General features: G+C 42.2%; 1 protein-coding gene across 9 annotated transcripts in view; it reads left to right on the forward strand.

Annotated features, from left to right (window-relative positions):
• Nucleotides 1–7629: 7629 nt before the first annotated feature.
• The window catches only part of VWA3B (von Willebrand factor A domain containing 3B), a 168427-nt gene continuing 150419 nt past the window's right edge, over nt 7630–25637 (forward strand). For 8 of the 9 annotated variants that reach the window (XM_070798244.1, XM_070798245.1, XM_070798248.1 and 5 more), the window contains exons 1-5: nt 7630–7866; nt 13105–13332; nt 19201–19295; nt 21565–21621; nt 25116–25366. In XM_070798244.1, the coding sequence (XP_070654345.1) occupies nt 13137–13332; nt 19201–19295; nt 21565–21621; nt 25116–25366 (599 nt within the window). In that variant the 5' untranslated portion in view covers nt 7630–7866; nt 13105–13136. The remainder of the gene's footprint in view (nt 7867–13104; nt 13333–19200; nt 19296–21564; nt 21622–25115; nt 25367–25637) is intronic. The other variant, XM_070798247.1, reaches the window with a different exon arrangement.

Raw genomic sequence — 25637 nt, forward strand, 5'->3', positions numbered from 1 at the left:
TATCTTCTTTTAGGTCAAGGCTATTTCCTTTGACTATTTCTCCACTGCTGAGAGCTGCTTCTCTCCTTTTTATTTTTTTCAAAAATCACACTCATAAAATGTCACGGACAACAACAATTTAGTTTCACTCTCTGTAATGTGGAAATAGAGCTTAAAGATCAACAAGCTGAATACTTCTAGATTTGCATAACTGTTGTCCCTTCCCCTCGTTATGTGCCCCCAGGGTGGGTTTAACCCATTTCTAATTCCATAGCAATGTTATTTAGTGACTCACCTTTATCTAGGACTTCCAAAGCATTCATCCAAAATTTCACAGAAATTAGAACTTTTTTTTTGAGATGGGCTGGGACCTGGAACCCTTTGCTGCAGTGCTTGCACCTGGACAAATATCTCTTCCAGCAGTAGATTCAAACTATAAGGGACTTAAAACAACTGCAGGCATGAGCAGTTGGTGCAAATTATGTACAAGATACAAAAAGTCAACAAACTAACTGCAGCTTCTGAGGAGCTGGGAGCAAAAGCAGAATCCCCCTGCCCAGGATCCCTGCACACAGAACCACCAAGGGGGCGCACAGACCACATAAGCCACCCCTCCAGTAGGATCCACAGATTCGCTCCCACCCTTCCACGCTCAGAGCATTTAAGGAGCCAGCTCACTACCCCCCCACCCCACCCCTGGAGGAGCTAGTAAGGACACATGTTATTTGTTTTCTCTCCTTCCTGTTGCACGAGTCCCAAGAGAGCCTTGTCTGACTACCGGCCTCTCATAATTTCTGTTGATTTAAGAGTTCAAAGCTTCCCAGGTGGTGCTAGTGGTAAAGAACCTGCCTGCCAATGCAGGTAGATATAACAGACATGAGTTAGACCCCCGGGCCGGGAAGATCCGCTGGAGGAGAGCGTGCCAACCCACTCCAGTATTCTTGCCTGGAGAATCCCAGATTTCTTCAACGAATGGGCCTCAAGCATGGCTGCTCGCTTCCCCTTTTGCCCACTGAACCAACATCTTGGCTACATCCAAGGGAGACCTGGCCACAGTGAGAGGGATTCTGAGCTTCTCGGGGAGTCTGGTGTCCGGTGCAGCCCCTGCAGAGTTGGCTCCATTGGGCCCCCACTGCCGGCATTCATCCATTTGGCTATCTTCACCCTATTTGTCAGGCTGGGGGCTTCCTTTAGTCTATTTGCATTCCATCCTCTGGTTCAAAGCCAGGATCCTTCTGTGTCTATGTTGGATCAGCTTGACAGACACCCACAGGAAACCCAGACTGACCAGACCCTTCCCCAAATTTCTTTCTTATTTAAATATTTATTTACTTGGCTATGGCAGTTCTTGGTTGCGGGACTTGGGATTTTCCATCTTCATTGTGGCATGTAGGATCTTTGGCTGTGGCATATGGGATCTAGTTCCTTGACCAGGGATTGAACCTGGACCCCTTGCTTTGGGAGCTTTGAGTCTTAACCACTGGAGCACCAGGAGAGTTCCCCGAATTTCTTTATCACCTCTCTTCATCCCCTTTCCTCCAGGTGCTAATTTCCTTCCATGTGTATTTCCCCGTGCTTTGCGCTCTGGGTCAGTCATTCAGGGCTCTCTGTATCGAATACAAGCTTATGCATTATTCACAGTTTTCTCTCTCCTCCTCTGCAGCCACACTCATTGGTCTGGGCCCAGAAAGAAGGCTCCTGCCTCCTTCTCCTCCCTGTGAAACTCCCTTTCTTGAAATGAGTTTCTTGAATGAGTTCTCTTGAATGAGCTGCCATTAAAGGCCCATTCACGCGCACACATGTTCATCTGACTCCTGCCCTAGGAATTCAAGTTCAGATACACAATGTTATTTGATGTATGGTATTTGAGAAGGGTAGTTTGTTTTCTTTCACATTTGCACATTAAAACATTCCAGGGGGTATGAAGGCATGAATGTTTTATGACCCCTGAGAAAAATGATCAAAGAGTATAATTAACCTGACTAAGGTCACACGGCTAGTGGGTGTGTTTAATCAGTGCCTGGGCCCCTTGACCCATTACCTCTGATTCCTGTACCTTCAAAACTTCCTTTTTGTACTTGCATTGGTAGGTGGGTTGTTTACCACTAGCACCACTTGGGAAGCCCAAACCACAGCCTGCAACTCTTTATTCTCCAAAAGCCCAAGCCTTGGTTTATATGGCAGAGAGAAATTCCTACTGCCCACTGGTTAGCCTGGGGTCCCCATAGTTCCTCATCTCCTACCGATGAGGTGGGGCCATGTGACTTGCTCTGGCCAGTGGGCTGTGAGTGGATGCAAACACGACTACATCAGTATAATTGTGTGTGTGCATGTACATAAAATGTTTGCATTTGTTTTGCAACTTGTTTAAAAGGTAAATCAGTAACATACCTTGGAAACTGTTCTGCATTATTACAAATAAACTTTGTAATGCTATCATATTACCATGAGAATATACCATAATTTCTGCATTGTGTGCGTGCTGCTGCTGCTGCTGCTAAGTCGCTTCAGTCGTGTCCGACTCTGTGCGACCCCAGAGACGGCAGCCCACCAGGCTCCCCCGTCCCTGGGATTCTCCAGGCAAGAACACTGGAGTGGGTTGCCATTTCCTTCTCCAACGCATGAAAGTGAAAAGTGAAAGTGAAGTCGCTGAGTCTTGTCCGACTCTTTGCGACCCCATGGACTGCAGCCTACCAGGCTCCTTCGTCCATGGGATTTTCCAGGCAAGAGTACTGGAGTGAGTGTACGTGCTAAGTCGCTTCAATCGTGTCTAATTCTTTGCAACCCCATGGACTATAGCCTGCCAGGCTCCTCTCTCCATGGAATTCTCCAGGGAAGAATACTGAAGTGGGTTGCCATTTCCTGCTCAGGGGATCGTCCCAACCCAGGGATCGAATCTGTGTCTCCTGCATCTTCTGCATTGGCAGACAGGTTCTTTACCACTAGCATCACCTGGGAAGCCCATCATAATTTCTACTACTCCTTCACTCATGGACACTTAGATTTCTATTATTTTGCTATGATAAAAACACTTTTATATATTCTCAAGGACATCAAAAAGTGGAATGGCTAGGTAGAAAGGTATATATGTTTACAATTAAAAAATGATTTAAAAATATTCTATTAAATTCATTTGCTGCTATTTTACCTGGGAATTTTACAATTAGATTCATCAGTGAGAATGCTCCAAGTGGCCTAATGTTATCCTCTTCCTCTCTTTCGTCTCTTCCCTTCACTCCTCGGGAAGTGTGAGTACTGGCCTAATCGGATCAGACTTCAGGATGCTGATGGGGCTAAGTTTATGTCCATCAGGTGTGTTTCTCCCTCTGGCACTTAGCTGTTTCACAAAAGGGACAAGAGGGCAGCCAAACCAGAACTTACATCTTCTGGTGGGCAAACACTCTTCTCTCTTCCTCCCACATTAGCAGTGTCACACGTTTGCCCCTCCAGGCTTGGCAAGGATCTGGAGGAGAGACCTGAGCTTTGAAGGAGAGACCCTAGACCTGTGCCCGAGTCCTGTGCCCTGTAGTTCACCCTGCCTTGGGTTCATGCAGTGTTTAGTTGCTAAATCGTGTCCAGCTCTTTTGTAACCCCATGGACTGTAGCCTGCCAGGTTCCTCTGTTTGTGGGATTTCCCGGGCAAGAATACTGGAGTAGGTTGCCATTTCCTTCTCCAGAGCATCTTCCTGACCCAAGGATCAAACCCACCTCCCCTGCTTGGCAGGCAGATTCTTTACTACTAAGCCACTCCCTTAAATGAGGAAATGTCTTATTTCCTGTTGCCATTGTTCACTGTGTCTACTCTGATCCTTAGGAACCACGAGAAGAGCATGTCCCAGCCAAGGCAATATTCAGACCCATTCCTGAAGATTTTTGCATATGATCAAAGTCTCATTCCAGGAGTGTTGGTTTTGCCAGTTTTTGGTATAAGTATCTATTTTGAAGAGTGATTTAAAATGTTCAGGTGTTTGGGACTTCTTGTTTAGATAAAATATTTATCTAAGTCTTAATTCAGCAATTGGGATATGACTGTAGACTTAAAGGCATCTAGTTTATTGAAAAGCAACACTGCATTGCAAAGGGGTTGATTAATAGGAAGTGTGGGAAGGAGGGGTGATTAGAAAATGGATGTGTTTCATTCCATTTAAAACTGAAATGTGTTCTGTTAAAAGCCCATTCAAGTCCAGTGAGGTTTTCACTGTGGCACTAATATCCAGTTCTAAATGAACACTGTACAACCAAGACGAAAGAACATTTCTTATGGAGAAAACTAAAGCCAATAACTGATCCTCACACCACATAATTAAGAGGGTGGGGCGTTGAAGCAGATTGCCTGGGTTCAAATTCTTGGGCCACTATTTACTTGCTGAGGAATTTGGAGAAGCTGCTTGGGCTTATGTCTCAGTTTACTTGTCTGTCAAATGGGGATAATCATGGTATCTTCCTCCTGGAGCCTTTGTAAGTACTGAATGAAGTGACATATTAATAGTGCTTAGAGCATTGCTTGGATTTCAAGAAATTCTAGCTATTATTTTTAAATGTTGATTAACACTGAACATTGTTGTTCAGTTGCTAAGTTGTGTCTGACTTTTTGTGACCCCATGGACTCCAGTACGCCAGGCTTCCCTGTTCTACACTATCTCCCAGAGTTTGCTCAGACTCATGTCCACTGAGTCAGTGATGCCATCCAACCATCTCATCCTCTGTCGTCCCCTTCTCCTCCCACCTTTGATATTTCCCAGCATCAGGGTCTTCTCCAATGAGTTGGTGCTTCATATCAGGTGGCCGAAGTATTGGAGCTTCAGCTTCAGCATCAGTCCTTCCAATGAATATTCAGGGTTGATTTCCTTTAGGACTGACTGGTTTGATCTCCTTGCAGTCTCAGGGACTCTGAAGAGTCTTCTCCAACACCACAGTTCAAAAGCATCAATTCTTTGGCTCTCAGCCTAGCAATTGTCAAAGGGCTTTGACAGTTATGCTTAAAATCTCTGTTCCTCATGAAAGATGTTAGACTGAGGGCTGCAGACCTGCATTCACTCCCCACACAAAGAACAGTGAACTGAAGAATATCACGCTATGTACAAATGTCTCTTTGGACTTTGCCTGCCCTGATGTCTCAAGCAGCCCATGGCAGCCAAACTCCCTAGACCAACAGCACCATCCAAGGTTTAAGAGCAACTGCTGCCTGATGCAGTTGCTTCACTCCCCATTGCCTCCTTCCTCTTCAGGAGTGCTTCTGTGATCATTCTCTCTGACTCATCCTCACGTATATATACAATTCCCTTGGATTAACATTTTACTTTTTCTCTGGTTCCAGGTTTTGTGGTGAGCTCAGGAAAATTGCTTTTCTTCCTCTTGTTTCATTTATCACCCTCCCTGCCCCTCACCTACCAAGATTCTAATCATGATCATAAGACCAGTAGTGCCAGTGATAGTCTTGTTTAAGAAAAAAGAAAAAACATTCAACTTGAAAAATAAACAGTACAAAGGTCAAATAACAACGTAAAGGGTTGTCACACTTGGACATGGTGCCAAGTGTGGTACTGACAACTGGTGCTCTAAATCTGGACAGGTGGAAAGAAATGATTGGGGCTGGAGTGTCCTGAGGGCCGAGTAGAGATAGGGGCTTAAGCTGGCCCTGTTGGTTCTGGGGGCTGTGGCCCCCAAGTGGTGGTAATTCAGGTAAAGCGGGTGTTGGAGTAGAGGCATCTGTGGTCAGAGGCAGGAACCACATTTGTCTCTCTGCTGGAGAGTTTGAGTTGTGGGCAAAGAGGTTGAAAGTATATGGTTCCTGAATGGTAAACTCAGGTTAAACTTTACTTCCCAGATGGCGCAGTGGTAAAGAATCCGCCTGCCAACGCATTAGATGTAAAAGAGGAGGGTTATATCGCTGGGTGGCGAAGATTCCTTGGAGTAGAAAATGGCAACACACTCCTGTATTTTCACCTGGAAATTTCACAAGCTACAACCCATGAACTCCAAAGAATTGGACACAACTGAACACACAGACACACGCACACACAGACACACACACAGATATTACTTTAAGGATGGGAGTGAAATGATAGATGTCAATTACTAAGGTTGAAGGTAAGATACAAAATATGTATAAAATTCAAAACAAAAGTGTAAAGGTTCAGTCCAATGGCATATTGCAACTGTGCTAAAGGTTTTGTTTTGTTTTAATATTTATTTGGCTGCACCAGGTCTTAGTTGAGGCATGCAGGATCTTTAGTTTTGATACGTGGGATCTAGTTTCCTGAGGGATGGAACCTGTGCCCCCTCCATCGGAAGCGCAGAGTCTTAAGCCTAGTAGTGCCAGTGATAGGCTTGTTTAAGAGAAAAGAAAAACCATTCAACTTGAAAAGTAAATAGTACAAAGGTCAAATAACTTCTCCGGAGCACCAGAGAAGTTCTGCGAAAGATATTCTTACTCCACACCACTCAGCAACCAAAAATAAGTTGAATTCCCGTAAAGCTGGCTGAACTGAAGTCCCTATCAGCAATGCAGTATTTCAAAATGATTTCAAGTTCTGCTCACTTTTCTGTCTACACTTTAAATAATTAATAATTAATGTTTCCTCAGAATGTATGCTTACAGGCATATACACATAATTGACAGAGCATAGAGTCACCTGCAGTGACTTGCATGTTAAGAGGCGAGTGTCACAGGGAAGGGAGAGGACATGGGATGAAGGTGGGGTGCCCGGTGTGACAGCATGAGGCAGTGGGTTTGGTAGAGTGGATGCTGTACTCTCTGTCTCACCCACAGTGACCTAGGAATACAAGCCTGGCAGGGTGTGGGCAGCAGGGTTTAATGTGGCATAGGCAAACATGGGCATGGCCACTGTGCTACTTGCCTTCTGAACAGAATCTTCAGTACTGCTGAGTTTTTGTTTGTTTTTTGGGGGTGCAAATGGCAGGTGTCATTTGGGACAGTAGTATACAATCTAATAATTGTGTGTAATGATTTATGATGAGAGCAAACCTTTCAGTACTTTTATAGTTATAAAGGCATTCAAAGAATATAGGAAAAATAAACCCCTGTAGATGAGGTAGACTTTTCTGTTGGGGACAGAAATATTCAGTTCTAATATTAACTATGTTTTATTATATCTCTGAGCCAAAAACTTAACAACAACAACAACAAAAAACAGCCAAAAATAATCTGGTCACTTCTTGAATTTTAAAATCTAAGACACATTTTAATATCTCAACACAGTAAAACAATACTTGCCTGTGGGATCTTATTAAGGATTTAAAGATGCTTTTCATAAACAATTTTATTTCCGAGTGACTGAAAAAAAAATCACGTCTTGCGCTCTTTGCTTACTCATTGTTACAAATGAAAATAAGGGTTAAAAATAAAGCCAAATGGACAAAGTAATACCTATAGGAATACTCACATGCAATAGAAAGGAGGAATTTTGGTAACTGCAGCCCCACCCCCGCCCCTCTCCAAAATTACAAACTTGCAAGACTACAGTTCACAGTTCTTCCGGTCATCTGTCTCAGCTGGGCCCGCACACCCAGCCGCGCCCAAGCACCGAGTCCCAGCGCCTCCTCGGAGCCCCGCCCCTCCGCCCCTGGCTCCGCCTCCGCGGGGGCACGTGCTCCGTAGGCGGGGCCGGACCGGGGAGCCGCGCCGTGATTGGAGGTGTCCGAGCGACCGCCGCGACGCTGTGCCCCACAGGTCGCCCTCGGGTCACAGAGAAACAGAACGGCTGGAATCCTTTCGCACCAAGCTCGGACACTTCGTCCGCTGGAGTCGCTCTTTATCAATCGAGATGCATACCTCGCCTGTCCTCACGGGCCGAAAGGCCCCCCAAGCAGGGGAAGGTGGCTGCTGACAGGAACCGCCTGGTCTTTCACCTGACAGGTTGCCTCGTAAGTGCGGACTGCTGTCCCCTCACGTCAGAACCCCTGAGGCGCCCAGGTTCCCAGCAGGCTGCTGATGGAAGCCTTGGAATCCCACAGTTTACGAGCTGGACTGGCCCCCGCTTAGGGGAAAGCTCGGCAACTTACCCTGAGTCACTTAACTAATTCATACCAGGGTCAGCCAGAAACGCGTCCCGACCCCTCCTACCTTAGAGCGCTTTGCACCTCCCCTCATTCCGGGGGGAAAGCTCGCCTCTGTGGTGGAGACCCAGCTTAGAAAAATTTTGTCTGTACTCTAGGCCGACACTGATAAGGTGAAGCAGGTAGAAGCGTGCCAGATATTTAGACTGAATTAAATTATAATTAAGTCATGCACTGTGGTGGTGGTGGCCCCCTCAGCCCCAGCCCGAGATGTGAAGGGCCCTTCCCTCCCTGGCGCGGGCCCGAGCGCTCCGTTGAGGCAGGCCCGGCTCTCCGACAGCTCTCTGGGCTCAGCCCCGCATATCCCACCGGACCGGCCTATTCCCGCCGCCCGCACTGCACAAGCGGACAGGGAGCCCCGTTTTGGTGCAGTGGGTAGCTCCAGGGCCACTTCGTTAGTCATGGGCTGGCTAGTGGGGTCGGCGGCCGGCTGGGCCCATGGCGCTGGCCAACTTAGACTGTGATCCCGGTTGATGGGGCACGTCCACCGTGTCCACGTGGCCACCGTGGTCTCTGCCGCCTGCAAACCTCCCTCAGCCAAGGGCTGGAGGGCGAAAGTGCAGGAGCGGCCTGATATTGGTTTGGACCGGCTGCTTTCTGGAGTGCACCTTTCTGCTAGAAGAGCAGTGGAAGCGAGGCAGGCACCCACGATACCACCAGCTCAGCCACTGGTGGGCGCCACGGTGGGACCAGGGCTTCCCAGGTGACTCAGCTAGTAAAGAATCTGCCTGCCAAAGTAGGAGATCTAGGTTCCATACCTGGGTCGGGAAGATCCCCTGGAGAAGGAAATGGCTACCCACTCCAGTATTCTTGCCTGGAGAATCCCATGGACAAAGGAGCCTGGCAAGCTACACTGTCCATGGGGTTGCACAGTCAGACACAATGGAATAACATTGCCACTCAACCTCTAACCATACAGGACTGCTGTCTTAAGGCACGAGGCCTTCTGTAGGACTCAGCTCAGGGCGGCCAAGGGACATCTCTTGCTGCCTGGTACCCAAAGACCCAGCAGCTCCAGGGTGGCCGTACCTGGAGCCCCTAGTTACCTTGCTTGGGGACTTTGGATTGTGCCAGTTTAGACAACTTTCTATATTTTCCCCAAACTTCTGCCTGCCTGCAGCTGCCTTCAGCTCACACTTTCACTTCTTCTTCTTCTTTTTTTTTTTTTTCTTTTTTCCATTTATACTTCCTCTTTCTATGTAGGAAAACCTTTTTCTATTTCCCAAAACTTTGGCTCTTGGATAGCTTTTAAAACTTAGGGAAGTGCTCAACTGCAATTTGTTATTTCTAACTTCTGGATTCCTGTATATTGTAATAACCTCAGATAAAGAAACTCAGTTATAATACTAATCATAATAACATAGTCAGAGCTGGAAAATGTCTATTTAAAGAGACAGCTATTTCCCGCACTGCGAATCTTTGCCTTTTTTGGAACAATCAGGATTCTCAGTAATTCTGAGTGATCAATTTAATTCAACTCAATACTTGTACAAAGTACCTGCTGTATATAAGGCACTGTGCTGAGGACATTCATGTGGTTTATCCCTGTAGTAATCGAATGTATTTTCAATCTAGGGAGGACAGACTTGAAGTGGCTAAGGCCACATGGGTGGAATAGCCAAGCAAAAACTGGGGCTTTCACAGGGGGAGGGTGCAGGAGTTTGATGAGGCCTCTGGAGAGGCTTAATGGAGGAGATGGGATTGGAAATGGGCCTTCAAGGCTGAGATTCCACGCAGGAGAATGACCTGAGACCGGCTTAGAGGTAGGAATACAGGTGGGCTGTGTGGAAGGATTGCTTTGTCAGTTCACTTGGCAACTTTGCTCTGGAAACTTTCTGGCTTCTCCAGGGTACCTCTTACCCCATTTGAGAAGAATGATCTCTTCTGTTGGAGGTGCCCTTTCTCTCCTTCCTTCCTTGTTGTCTCTGGATAGGTTCAGCTCAATACAGGTATTCTCATGCTAAAAAGCCAGAAAAGTCAAGATGTGAATTAGGAGGACTCCTATAGGTTTTCTGATCTGACAGAGCCTACTAGACTTAAAAAAATTATTTAAAAAGATCATTTGAGGGACTTCCCTGGTAGTCCAGTGGCTGGGACTCTGTGCTCCCATTGCAGGGGCCTGGATTCTATCCTTGGTCAGGGAGCTAGATCCCATATGCTGCAACTAGGCGGGTGGCAACTAAGACCCAGTGCAGTCAAATAAATAAATAATTAATATTTTTAAGATAAATAAAAATCTTTCAAATGCAGAAGGGACTGGGCCATACACCTTAGCTGAAGGATTCAGTTGCCTTTTGTTTGGAATTGAGAATATGTCCATTTGGCTTAAAAGCAAAAGCTATGGCTCTTCTAAAATCTTCTTTAAGCTTCCAAAATCCAGTTTAGTAGCCTTAGTGAGCAGTTTGTGTAGCTGTGCTCCTTTTTTAACCTCAGGCATGTAGCTCCCTTTAGGAAGAAGATTACAGGAGGTAGATGAGTGTGTTCAGGAAAGAGAGTAACTGGAAATGATGAAATAGTGAAAAATATTCTGAGCTTCCTTTTTCTAGTTTCTATAGGAACCATTGACCAAATTTAAAAGTCCTTCAGCTGGCAGTCTTTGTTGGACAGATCTCAAAAAGAAAGCAGAAGCATATTAGCCTGCCCATCTTGCTGTCTTCATATTCTGTGATTCTAAAGGAGGAGGAGGATTCCAAACTTCATAGCTCTGGGAACTTTGGGACTTCCAAAAGGAGGTTTGGATAAAAGTGGATGTATGAAACAAGGCACAATTACTAAAGGGTAATAACTTTTTTTAAAGCTTAAAAAGTCCATTTATTAGGTTACAAATAGTATGAAGAGTAATGACTTTTAAGGAATTTATTTGTGCATAGTTCTTTCTGATGTATCAAGTGCTCATCCACGCATTGGCACATTTGTTCCTTGCGGTGGCCCTGGGAGTTAGGATGTATAAACAGTGCAGAGAGGAGGAATCACTTGCTTAAAATGGCAGAATGGACCTATAAGGAGTTTTCATCCATGATCTTCCAACTCCTACATGATGCTCTCCAAATACTATTGTAACGTTCTCATCAAATTGAGCCTTTGTAGAAAGAAGATCTTCACCAAAAATATGAATTTGTTTGAAATTTGGAATTCAACATATAGGGACAGTACAAATTCACATAAACCTTAAAATGAAAATCATTATCTTTATTATTTAGTTAGTTAGTTTTCAGCTGTGCTGGGTCTTCATTGCTGCTCGCAGGCTTTCTCGAGTTGTAACAAGTGGGGGCTACTCTCTAATTGCAGTGTGGGTTTCTAATTGCAATGACTTCTCTTGTTGCAGAGCACCAGCTCCAGAGCTCAGGCTCAGTTACAGCGCACGGGCTTAGTTGCCCTGCAGCATGTGGAATCTTCCTCGACCAGGGATGGAACCCATGACCCCTGCATAGGCAGGCGAATTCTTAACCACTGGACAACCAGGGAAGTCCAGAAACCATCATCTTTGAAAATTTGAAAATAAGTCAAAAAGCTTATTGAGCCTGTGCATGTGTGCTTAATCACTTCCAACTCTTTGTGACCCCATGGACTGTAGCCTGCCAGGCTTCTCTGTCCATGGGGATTCTCCAACTAAGAATACTGGAGTGGGTTGCCATGCCCTCATCCAGGGGGTCTTCCTGACCCAGGAATCGAAGCTGTGTCTCTGATTCTTTAACACTAGTGCCACCTGGAAAACCCTTACTGAGCCTGAGGTCTGAGAATAAAGGTCAGTGCTCGGTCTTCAGTGAGGACCCAGGAGCCCTCCTGGACAGCAGTCCTGTTGTATGGAGTCTATAGCCTTGTAGCATAGGACCAGGTGGGAAGAGGTCACTTATCACCATGGCAGAGTGGTAAAGAAATGGCTTTGATTTCTGCTTCTGCTTTACTGACTGTGTCTCCTGAACATGTTCCAATTCCTCAAATGTAAGTAGGGTGATAGCAGTGGGTAACTGATACCGTTATGAAGAATTTGTGAGATAGTCTTTGAAAGGCTCAGCCCAGTTCCTGGCCAACAAATGAAAGTTGCTGCATGCAGTTGGATTTTTTATTGTAAAGTCCGCAGAACATAGACCCTGGAATGGAAGGCCCGGGTTAGAATCTAAGCCACATACCTCCCCCCACCCCACCCCCACCAGCTGTGAGAACTGGCCAAGTTAGTTAGACCGCCTCTGTGTTGGTTTCCTCATCTGTAAGATGGGAATAGTAGTACCACCTACCTCATTAGGTTACTGTAAGGGAAAATGTATACTACAGAGAAAATATACAAAGTTAAATAAACGTTTGCTAATAGTATGTCTAACGTCTTTTCACAAAACCTCCCTAGCTTGGGTCCAATTGATTTCTGTTTGACTAAACTTGCTTGTCATAACAGGGATACTTTCTGGAAATAGGATGAGAATTTTAGAAATGGGAGAAGGGAGTTTTTCCATTGTTGGAAAATGTTGCATTCCAGGGAACCCATTTACATGCACTGCACATTCCTAGATACAAAGGGAAGCAGAGCTTTCTACTCTTTCCTTAGATTTTCAGGCCCTGCCTGAAGTAGTGGTGAGTGAGCTAAGATCACATTACAGTCTCCCCACTCCATGTGTACACCAGCTTTGTTTAGGCAGGTCTGGATCAGTTCAGTGTGTTGTATATTGCTTTAAGTTGGGCTGATCTCTTAAACTTTCTGGCTACTTGAGCCAGAAAGCCACAACTTTCTAGTAAAGTCCCAGAGAATGAAACATGGGATGGTGAATCCTTGTATTCACCACACAGAGGAAACTACTGTAAAATTGGCATATATCTTTCTCGATGTTTTTCTGAGTGGGGGTATGCAAATATAGATACTGAATTTTATGAATACCTTTTAGTCGTATATTTAGGTATCTTCTTTGCCAACAAATATACAATTTGTATTATTTTTACCTGTGCTAAATAGCATTCAGTGTAATTGTACTCTCATTTATATTAAACCAGTTCTCAGTTGATATTAGCTTGTTTCTAAGTTTTCAGGAAGTCTGATTTTGACAATTGCCCTTACAGGAGGTTCCTGTGACTTAGATCCTAATTCAGAGATGGAAGTACCAGGCTCATCTTCCACCATCTCTGAGGAGCAGCCTCGGAAGCAAGAGGGACTAAGCGACACTAGAACAGACTCAGTCAAGCAGAGTCTCATCTCATCTGAGGAATGGCTTCAACTGCATGGGCTTAAGAGCAACAAATTGACCTTGAAACAGATTTTATCGCAGATTGGATTCCCACATTGTGAAGGTATTAATACAAAGCAGCACTGACTGGAAAGCCCAAACAGCATGCTGCCCTTTAGCCTTTGAGGAGGCGGCATCAGTTCTGAAGTCCCCTCAAAACACAGGTCTCTGAGTTGGTTTATTTTTTTATTTGACTGTGCCAGGCCTTATTAATAGTCACAGCATGCAGGATCTTTGAGTTGCAGCATGCAGGATCTAACTCCCTGACCAGGGATCGAACCTGGGCCCCCTGCATTGGGATCACAGAGTTTTAGCCCCTGGACCACCAGGGATGTTCCTCTGAGTTTGTTTTGATCTCACATCCTTATGGGTAAAAAAGGTTTGCACATGGACCCCCAATATATGTATATTATGTAGATGTACAATCTTCAATCCACCTATTAAATATTAGTAATACTTAATTTCATTCTTTCTTCTTTAAAGATGAAATAAAACCTAAATATAAGTTATACCCCTCACACCCTGCAGATGTCTTGCTCCCACCCTGGCATGTGCAAACCCCTTTTGGAGGCTATGGATTAGGGTAATAATTATAATTCAGTCATTAACATTAGCAAAATAACAATTCTTCATATTTTGTCAAGGATTTTTCCATTTAAGATCATGAGGGGTGTTACTCTGTAATTCTCTTTTAATGTCCTTATTAGGTTTTGGTATCAGGATTATGTTGGCCTCATAAAATGATTTGGAAGTGTTGCCCTCTCCTCTGTGTTCTGATGGTGTTTGTATATGATTGGTACTAGTTCATCTTCAAATGTTTGATAGAACTCACTGGTAAAATTTATCTGAGGCTGGAGTTTGTAAGAAAAGTTTGATAAGAAATTCAATTTCTGTAATAGACATAAAACTATTCAAATTTTGTTTCATCATGTCACTTAGGATTTCAAAGTCTTCCTGGAGAATTGCCACTTTTATAATTACATAATGTCCTCTCTACCCTTAGTCATGTTCTTTGCTCTGTAGTTTACTTTTTTTACGTTAATACAATCAACCCTGCTGTTTTTATTAATATTTACATGACATCTTTTTTGTCCTTTTACTTTAACTTATATATCAGTATATTTGAAGCAAATTTCTTAGACACATTATATAATCAGTTTTTAAATCCTCTTTGCTAATCTCTTTTAACTGTTTCTCTATACCATTTGTATTTAGTATAATTATTTGTATGTTAGAGTTTGCTATTTTGTTTTTTGTTTTGTTTTGTTTTCTTTTTTTATCTGTTTTCCATTTGTTTATTTTTCTTGCCTAGCTCTGGGTTTCTTAAACACTGTTCAGAATTTAAAAAAAATTATCTGTAATATTTTTGAGTGTATCTCTTCGTGCAGCTCTTTTAGTGGTTGTGCTAGGTATTACATTATAAATATGTAACATATCAAAGTCTCCTGTTATCAGCATTTTACCAGTTTGGATAAAGAATGGACACTATTTCCCTTTATGTCCCTTTAATCTCCTCATTTTTAATATGCTTTATTTTTTCATACATTGAGAATCACATTAGGCTGTACTTTAGTTTTTTATTCAACTGTCAAGCAATTTAGAAAATTCAAGAAGAGTCTGCTTATTTACGCATATTTATATGTGTCAATACTTACTGTGTTCTTCCTTCCTGATGTTTCAGAGTTCTTTCTTTTATCATCTCCTTCCTGTTTGTAGAACTTTATTTATTCTATAAGAATAGTTCTGCTGGGAACTTTTATTTTTTTTAGTTTCTTCGTCTGACAGTATGTTTATTTCTCCTTCATTCTTGAAGAGTAATTTCACCAGATATAAGATTTGGTGTTGACAGTTCTTTTCTTTTAGCACTTAAGAGAGACTGTATGGGTACTTCCCTGGCAGTCCAGTGGTTAAGACTCTGCGCTTCCACCGCAGCGGGCACAGGTTCGATCTCTGGTTGGGGAACTAAGATCCCACGGACTGAGAGGCACAGCCAAAACAAAGAAACAAAGAAGCTGCTTCCTTTTGGCCTCCATGATTTCTTTGGCTGTGCTGGGTCTTTGTCATTGCCCAGGCTTTTATCTAGTTGTGGAGAGCAGGGGGCCACTCTAGTCGTGATGTACAGGCTTCTCGTTGCTTTGGCTTAGGGCGTGCCGTCTTCAGTGGTTGCAGCCCCCAGGCTCTAGAGTGCAGGCTCAGTAGTTGTGACCCATAGGCTTAGTTCCTCCAAGGTATGTGGAATCTTCGCGGATTAAGGATCAAACCCAGGCCTCCTGTGTTGGCAGGTGGATTCTTTATCACTGAGCCACCAGGGAAGCCCCCTCCGTGATTTCTGATGAGAAAACCACTGTCATTAGAGTTGTTGTTATTTTGTTTTGTCGTTAGAATGTCACCCAGTCATGTCTGTCTTTTGCCATCCCATGGATCGAGATTTTCTAGGCAAGAATACTAGAGGGGATTGCCATTTCTTTTCTCCAGGGGATCTTCCTGACCCAGGGATTGAACCCATGTCTTCTGCATTGGCAGGAGGATTCTTTGCCACCGAACCACCAGGGAATGAAAATGTTTTTACCCTGATGCTTCTTTATTCATTACATTTCCTCTATACATGTTCATATCATGTACTCATTTAATCTCTTATACTTAGAATATATGCATTTTATATCCATTGACATTTGTTGTATTGGAAGTTAAAACTAAAACCTTTAAAAATATTTGTTCATTTAAAAGTCACAAACCTGTTATATGTTAGCATAACACTTTTAAGAAAAATAAGTAAATTTTTTAAAATAAAAATGCTAGTAGGAAGAGTGGCACAGTTTTACATTTTTGCAAATCTCTTTAATGTTTATCCCAATAGGAAACAACTAGTTCAGGTATGGCTGATTCATTTTGCAGTACAGTGGAAACTAACACAACATTGTGAAGCAATTATACTCCAATAAAAATTAATTTTAAAAAACACAGATGTATTCTTATATCTACTTAAAAAAATTATTTTTGATCATGCTATGTGGCATGTGGGATCCTAGTTCCCCAGTCAGGGATCAAACCTGTGCTGCCTGCAGTGGAAATGCATAGTCTTAACCACTGGACTGCCAGGGAAGTCCCTCTCTTATCTGTTTTTTCAGAAATAACAGCTTTATTGAGATGTAATTCACATTCTATACCATTAACCAATTTAAAATATATGATTCAATATTCTTTAGTATATTCACAGAAATGTGCAACTATTATCACAGTCAACTTAAAGAAAATTTTCATCACCTCAGAAATAAACCTTGTACTTCTTAGCTATACACCCTGCCCATAAGGCCCCAGGCCAAAGTAATCTACTTTCTATCTCTCTAGATTTGCTTGTTCTGCACATTTCATACAAATAGAGTCATATAATATGAGATGTTTTTTGGCTGATTGTTGTTTAGTTGCTAAGTTGTGTCCCACTCTTTTGCAACCCCATGAACTGCAGCCCACCAGGCTCCTCTGTCCATGGGATTTCCCAGGCAAGAATACTGGAGTGGGGTGCCATTGCCTTCTCCAGGGGATCGTCCTGACCCACGGATCAAACCCGAGTCTCCTATGTTGCCAGGCGGGTCCTTTACCACTGAGCCACCAGTTTCTGTTGTTGTTCAGTTGCTAAGTCGTGTCTGACTCTTTGCGAGCCCATAAACTGCAGCATGCCAGGCTCCCCTGTCCTTACTGTCTCCGGGAGTCTGCTCATATTCATGTCCATTGAGTTGGTGATGCTATCCCACCATCTCATCCTCTGCCAAGAAGCCTCTTTGTGACTGATATCTTTCATTTAACATGATGTTTTTAAGATCCGTCTATTAGTATGTTGTAGCATATACCAGAGGGAGAAGGCAATGGCACCCCACTCCAGTACTCTTGCCTGGAAAATCCCATGGATGGAGGAGCCTGGTAGGCTGCAGTCCATGGGGTCGCTAAGAGTCAGACTTGACTGAACGACTTCACTTTCACTTTTCACTTTCATGCACTGGAGAAGGAAATAGCAACCCACTCTAGTGTTCTTGCCTGGAGAATCCCAGGGACGGGGGAGCCTGGTGGGCTGCCGTCTCTGGGGTCGCACAGAGTCAGACACGACTGAATTGACTTAGCAGCAGCAGCAGCAGCAGCAGCAGCAGCATATACCAGAACTCTACTTGTTTTATGGTCAGTTACTGTCAGGAGATGAATTGTATGGATATTGCACGGTTTGTTTATCCACTTATCATTTGATGGGTGTAGATCTGATTCTTATCCTAGCAAGCAGTTAACTTGGTCGGACTCAAACTTCAAAGTGTCTCCCCTGTTAAATAAATGCAGAATTCACCAATTTCCTTCTTTCAAGAATTAATGCCACTCCAGTTTCTGCCTGTTCTTGATTGCTCTCTAGTGCCTTCAAGTAGCTTTTTAAATATTTTGTCGAGAGGTTTTTTGTTTTTTTCCTGTGTAAGAGTTAGCAATAAAACCTACTTCACCATTATTGAATGAGGAATTCACAATGCCTTTTATTTTAATTGGCTATACAGCTGATGGAGGCTTACATAAATTAATCTCCTTCAGTTCTCAAAAACACAGCCCTCTCTCCTGACTCCAGATGAATGCCTGAGGTAAAGAGAGAATGCTGCTGGTGATGTGAAGTTGCTCTATAAATGTCAGTCACGATGTTGAAATCTTGGAAATGAAGGTTTTAGAGTTTGAGAGATTTATTGAATGAGAATATTGCTGACAGAATTCAAGTACCCATTCTTTGCTCTTTCCTATTATGGACATTGAACTTCAAGACTTGTAAAGTTTATCATTGCTGGTGATTTGGGACCAAGCCTGGTCTATAAAATGTGGCCTTGCCCTTCCTGCTTTCCCAAGCAGGCTGTGATCCTGCCTCCCTAGAAAGGCAGAGGAAAGGGAGTGTTGGATCCAAGAGCATCACCACTCTCTTCACCACTTTTGGGACTTAATAATTTATAATAAGAAGAAAATAATCATCACAATAAAAACAGTTCCTGAAGCCTTACCTCATCTCTGCCTTGCCAAGTCATAACCAGTCCATGAAACTTTCTTTTAGTCGTGTGAGGGAATGACTGTGTTTCAGGAAGCATTGTATTCCCATTCTGGAAACACTGTGTCAGCACATAGTGGGTGTTCAGTGAGGGTTTACGGGGTGGATGTTGAACAGCTGAGCTTATGCTCTGAGAAGAAAGTGGTTTTGACATTCTGTATGAGTATTCTGACTCTTGCTTCATCTCATTTATTCACAACCCCCTACTTGAGGGAACAGTAGATAATATCTAAGTTTAATATTTAAAATTGTTATTCATTTAATTTACTTTCTGGCTGTGCTGGAGCTTCGTTGCTGCACGTGGTCTTTCTCTAGTTGTGGTGAGTGGGGGCTGCTCTCTAGCTGCGGTGTGTAGACTTCTCATTGAGTGGCTTTTGTTGCTGGACATGGGCTCTAGGGCGTGTGGGCTCAACAGTTGTGGTGCATGGGCTTAGTTGCTGCGTGGCATGTGGGATCCTCCAGGAGCAGGGATGGAACCCGTGTCCCCTGCATTGGCAGGCAGATTCTTAACCATTGAACCGCCAGAGAAGCCCCTAGGTTTTATTTTTAAAATTCTGAAAACTAAGTCCAAGTCCCAAATAAAAGATTTCTGGAATTAAACATAATTTCTGTGTCATCTTTTTGACCTCTGCCTTAATCGTTCTGGGCAAAAGACCCAGCAGGCCAAGAAATAAACACTGTTCGTCCTTCCCATTCATTCATACATTTGGTGTTATAGCAGTCACATTTATCATAGTGCCTGGAAATACTTCATTGTCTAGAACAGAATTATAAGCATCACAGATATAATTTGATGTCAGAGATAAGCATTTGGAAATAAAAATAAGTGTTGATATTGTACCATTTTGACTGCTTTTCTTTATACACATGCAGATTATGTGATGTCTCTGGGGAGACTTGTGGCTTCCCGGTATGCAGATGGCCTGTTTCCACGGATCTACACGACGGAAGATGGCAGAGTGTACAATGTAAGTTGGAGTTCCCTCGATGGGCAGGTCCAGGGACACACTGCTGAGGTTGACACAGAGAGGCAGCCAAGCCAGGGCCTTGTCAGTGCTGGAGGATTTCTTCTGACAGTGTAGAGGGTGGTGAAAGTCACAGCCCAGGAACTTGACCCATTAGAGGTGAGTGCAGAAAGCACCTGACCAGAGGTGAAGACGTTTGCATATCAACACTTTGTTTTACCTGGAAAATAAAGGGGAAAAAACAAGTATGACGGGGGTCATCTGAAAGGCAAGAGCAGGCTGCTGTTACCTGATGGTGGTGTAAAATAAAGGAGCACCGGTGCAGGTAGTAGTGAACATCGAGAGAGTGCCACCTTGTCCTGGAGCCCGTCATTCCCAGCAATTCAGCATGTGATTCCTGCACCCGCCCCATGTCAGGCCCTGTGCACACCCCGGCCACCACAGGGAGCTCCAGAGACACACGTCCCATCGTGTTGCTTCATGGATACTTGTTCATGTCACTGTACATCCATGTAGAGTCCACTTGGACTGTTATTTCTTAGTATTTAAAAAATACACATTACTCTCATACTTAGCCTGTTCCTAAACAATAATAGTGTTTAGTAGGGCTTCCCAGGTACCACTAGTGGTAAAGAACCCGCCTGCCAATGCAGGAGACATCAGAGAGGGAGTTCAACTCCTGGGCTGGGAAGATCCCCTGGAGAAGGCAATGGCAACCCACTCCAGTATTCTTGACTGGAGAATCCCATGGTCAGAGGAGGCTGGCAGGCTGCAGTCCATAGGGTTGCAAAGAGTTGGACACAACTGAAGTGATTTACTGCTGCTACTGCTGCTAAGTCATTTCAGTTGTGTCCAACTCTGTGTGACCCCATAGACGGCAGCCCACCAGGCTCCCCGGTCTCTGGGATTCTCCAGGCAAGAACACTGGAGTGGGTTGCCATTTCCTTCTCCAGTGCGTGAAACTGAAAAGTGAACGTGAAGTCGCTCAGTTGTGTCCAACTCTTAGCGACCCCATGGACTGGCAGCCCACCAGGCTCCTCCGTCCATGGGATTTTCCAGGCAAGAGTGCTGGAGTGGGGTGCCATTGCCTTCTCCACACACACAAACAATAATATCCACGGAATTTTGAATTTGGTGTACAAAATGTATTTTTTTTTGTCTGAATCACCTTAAAAATCAATGCAGAAATACCGAATACGTCTGTCTTTGCCATTCAATTCCACCTTTATGGCCCCTGTGACACGGTCCCACCCTGGTTTCCATGCTGTGGTAGTGACTTGTAGTAAGTGCTGGGAAGTCTGGCGAGGGGGTTGGGAATGCTGCTTTAGGGAGCCATGGAAAGCGGCAGGAAGTGATGCTTGTGCTTCAGGAATAAGCTTGAGACAGTTGGGGGCTGAAAATGAAAGGAGCTGAAGGCAGAGTGCTGAGCATGAGCCAAGGCATGAAGACATAGAATTACAAGGTGTGTTCAGGAGACACACCTTCCTTAAGGTGTTGCGAGGATTGTTGAAAGGTTTTTTTTTTTTTAAATACCATATCTTTTAAAAATTGATTCTTCACAGAATAGGACACCACCTTTTCTCATTCCTTTTGTATATCTCCTGCCCCCTGCCAACACCCTGGAAGGCCTTGCGTGGTTGTTCTGACCGTGTGAATGATGCTTTATTTGTGTGTCACCGGTGGTTCTGGGTGATCAAGTGATCTAGGTACAGGGGAGCTCGGCCTGAGAGACAAGAGGTCACAGGACAAAGGCCATGAGCATGAGGATGGGCACTGGGAAGGCACCCCTTAGGGGAAGCCAGGCAGATATGCTGGCATGTTTGGAAGCATTGTCAGAAATGTTTTTGGCATGTTGTAATTAGGCAGATGTTTCAGTGAAATTTTTTTTTTTCAGTCTGGCTTTGCTGATCTCGCTTTTCTTCTACCTAATTTTTTCCTCGCCCCGCCTAGTTTTCTTTGGAATATCTGAATTTTATCTAGATTTGTTGAATACAAATTTTTGAAAATTTAATTCTTATTTTATATTATTGGATAGCATCACTGACTCAATGGACATGAGTTTGAGCGAACTCCAGGAGATAGTGAAGGACAGGGAAGTCTGGCATGCTGCAGTTCATGGGAACAGAGAAAAAGGAAACCTCTGCAGTTGCAGAGTGTGGACACAACTTAGTGACTGAACAACAGCAAATAGTTGATTGACAATATTGTGTTAGTTTTAGGTGTGCGGCAAAGTGATTTAGTTATACATATACACATATTCATTCTTTTTCAGATTCTTTTCCCATATAGATTGTTACAGAGTATTGAGTCCAGTGCCCTGTGCTATATAGTAAGTTCTTGTTAATTATCTATTTCATATATAGTATGTTGCAATAAACATTGGGCTGCATGTATCTTCACAAAATTAGTGTTTTCATTTTCTTTGGATATATACCCAAGATAATTGCCGGATTATATGCCAGTTGTATTTTTAGTGTTTTAAAGCACTTCCATCCTGCTTTTCATAGTGGATACACCAGTTACGTTCCCCCCAACAGTGTCGAGGTCTCCTTTTTCTCTGTTCCTTTTCCATCGTTCGTTCTTTGTGGTCTTTCTGATGACGGACATTCTGACTGGTGTGAAGTGATATCTCATTGTGGTTTTGATTCGTATTTCTCTGATGATTGGTGATGTTGAGCATCTTTTTATGTGCCTGTTAATTATCCATATATCTTCTTGGCAAGATGTCTGTTTAGATCTTTGGCCCATTTTTTCAATCATGTTTTTTTTGTTTTTTTTTTTAATATTGAATTGTGTGAGCTGTTTATTTTAGATATTAACCCCTCTTGAGTTATATCATTTGTAAATATTTTCTCCCATTCAGAAGACTGTATTTTCATTTTGTCAATGGTTTAGTATGCTGTGAGAAAAATCTTTAAGTTTATTTAGGTCCCATTTGTTTATTTTCGCTTTTGTTTCTTTTGCCTTAGAAGACAGATCCAAAAAATATTGCTATGATTTATATCAAAGAGTGTTCTGCCTATGTTTTATTCTTGGAGTTTTATGGTTTCCAGTATTACATTTTGTTCTTTAACCCATTTTAAGGTTATTTTTATATGCAGTGTGAGCAAATATTCTAATTGTATTCTTTTATAAGTAGATGTCTAGTTTTCCTAGCACCATTTATTGAATAGAGTGTCTTTCCCCATGGTATATTCCTGCCTCCTTTGTCATAGGTTAATTGCCCGTTGTTTCTGGGCTCTCTGTTTTGCTCCATTGATCTATGTGTCTGTTTTTGTGCCAGAACCATACACTGTTTTGATTGCTGTAGCTTTGTAGCATAGTCTGAAGTCAAGGAACATGATACCTCCAACTCTGTTCTTCTTTCTAAAGATTGCTTTGGCTATTCTGGGTCTTTTGTGTTTCCATATAAATTTTAGAATTATTTGTTCTAGTTCTGTGAAAAATGACATTCGTATTTTGATACAGAGGCATTAAATATGTAGATTGTCTTGTGTAGCATGGTCATTTTAACCACATTAATTTTTCCAATCAATGAACATGGAATACCTTTCCAGTTCTTTGTGTCTTCTTTAATTTCTTTTATTAATATCATAATATTTTTCTGAGTATAGGTCTTTTATCTCCTTAGATTTATTCCTAGATATTTTATTCTTTTTGATGTGATGGTAAATGGGATTGTTTTCTCAATTTCTCTTTCTGATAGTTCATTGTTAGTGTATAAAACTATGACAGATGTCTGTGTACTGATTTTGTATCCTGAATTCATTCATGATCTCTAGTAGTTTTTTTGGTGGTGTCTTTAAGATTTTCTATGTATAGTGTCATGTTGTTTGCAAACAGTGACGATTTTACTTCTTCCTTTCCAAATTGAATTCCTTTTATTTTTTTTTAGGTCTGATTGCTTGATTCTCTGACTAGAACTTACAATACTATGTTGAATTAAAGTGACAAGAGCAAGGCATCCATGTCTTGTTCCTGATCTTAGAGGAAATACTTTTAGCTTTTCACCATCAAGTATAGTATTAGCTATAGGTTTATCATATATGGCCTTTACATTGTCAGGGTCCCTCTATATCCACTTTGTGAGGAATTTTTAAAAAATCATCAACAGATGTTAAATTTTACAAAAAGATTTTTCTTCATCTTTTGAGATGATCATGATTTTTTATTCTACAGTTTGTTAATGTGTATCACATTTATTGATTTGCAGCTATTGAACCATCCTCACCCCTGGGATAAATCCCACTTGATCATGGTGTATGATCCTTCTAATGTATTTTTTAATTTGGTTTGCCAGTATTTTGCTGAAGATTTTTTCATCTATGTCCATCAGTGACAGGCCTGTAATTTTATTTTTTGTGGTTTTGATATCAGGATGATACTGACCTGGTGGAATGAATTTGGAAGTGTTCCTGACTTTGCAATTTTTTTGGGAAATAGTTTGAGAAGGATAGGTGTTAATTCTTCTCTAAATATTTGGTAAAATTTTCACCTGTGAAACCATCTGGTTCTAGACTTTTGTTTCAGGGGAGTTTTTTTTTTTACTTATTCAGTTTTACTGTGATAATTGGCCTGTTCATGTTTTCTATTTCTTCCTGGCTCCATCTGGAAGATTTGTGCTTTTCTTTTATGTTGTTCATTTTATTGGTATATAGTTGTTCATAGCAATCTCTCATGATCTTTTGTATTTCTGTCTTTTTATTACTGATTTTATTGATTTGGGCACTCTCTCTTTTTTCTCTATGAGTCTGGCTCAAGGTTTGTCAGTTTTGTTTATCTTTTCAAAGAACCAGCTTCTTAGTTTCATTGATATTTTCCATTGTTTCTTTAGTCTCTATTTCATTTATTTCTGCTCTGATCTTTGTAATTTCCTTCTTTCTACTAACTTTATGTTTTGTTTGTTCATCTTTATCTGGTTTCTTTAGGAAATTTTTTTCCAATCTGCCTTTGCTGATCTCTATTTTCTTTTACCTAGTTTCTTCAGAGTACCCCTGAGCATTTTCAGAATTAAAAATAATTCTGTAACTGGAAAGGTTAAACACAATCTGGAAACAGTTTTTTTTTTTTTAAAGAATGCTATATTTTTGTATAGATCTCATCATCATGTTTCTTTCTATGGGAAATTATCCAAGGGTTTTTTATTTGTAAGATTGGAAGATTTCTTCCTGGAATGTATGGGGTTTGGAGGATCATCTATGAAGTTGTTATTAATATACAGTTCTTGATGGCAAAGTCATAACTCAGTGGGCCCTATTGTTCCTGGCTGCACTGGGGTTCAAGTGACTTGTTTGGACTCAGCTAATAACAAAACAATGCCATTTACCGCAACATGGGTGGACCTAAATATTGTCATACTGAGTGACATTAAGTCGGACACACAAAAAATATCCTATGATATTGCCTAATGTGGAATTAAAAAAAAAGATACAAATGTATGTATGTACAAAATGAAAGTAGAGTCACAGATGTAGAAAACAAACTTATGGTTACTGGGAGATAGAATAAATCAGGAGATTGGGACTGACATATACACACTACCATATGTAAAACAGAAAACTTGCTGTATAGCAAAGGGAACTCTACTCAATACTCTGCAGTGGCCTGTATGAGAAAACAATCTTTCAAAAAAAGAGTGGAGATATATATATATATATATATATTTATATTTATATATATGAAACTTATTCACTTTGCTGTACACCTGAAACCAACAAAATATTGTAAAAAAAAGAAAACTATACTCCAGTAAATGATTTTTTTTAATGACTTATTTTGGTATGCTTCTATTTATTTTATTTTGTTACTTTTATTCTCATTAAGCTGACAGCCAAATCAGAACTAATCTCTCAGTATATGGAACATTTAACACAAGCTATGGAGAGCTACAAGCAGCGGATGGACTGGCTCACCAGCAACAGCCGGCAGATCTTTGGTGTCATCTTGGAGCAGTGCATCACCATAGTGCTGGATTTTGGTGGCATGTTGGAGGAGGAGCTTAGTCTGTGCCGAGATGCTCTAACCATGGTCCTCCAAGAGCAAGTGGCTCACATAGCCAAGTTCAATGTCATATGGTGAGTTCCCATAGGAAAGGAGTATTTCCCTGAAACTTCATGAGTAATTTTCATGTATCTGGAGTTAAGTAGCATCACTAACACAGTTAGCTCTGTGGATAGGGAAGAGCTATAATCTTGTAATTTCTTAGACTTTATCATTCCAGCAAAAACCCACAATGAATCAGTATTAAAAACTTTTATCTATTTTGTGCAGGGCATTAGAAGAGATTTTAAAACAGCCTTCTCTTCAGTGTATGTCAAGGTCAAAATATAAGAATATTTATTATAT

The sequence above is a fragment of the Bos indicus genome, chromosome 11 (assembly GCF_029378745.1).
Source record: "Bos indicus isolate NIAB-ARS_2022 breed Sahiwal x Tharparkar chromosome 11, NIAB-ARS_B.indTharparkar_mat_pri_1.0, whole genome shotgun sequence".
Classification (NCBI taxonomy): Eukaryota; Metazoa; Chordata; class Mammalia; order Artiodactyla; family Bovidae; genus Bos; species Bos indicus.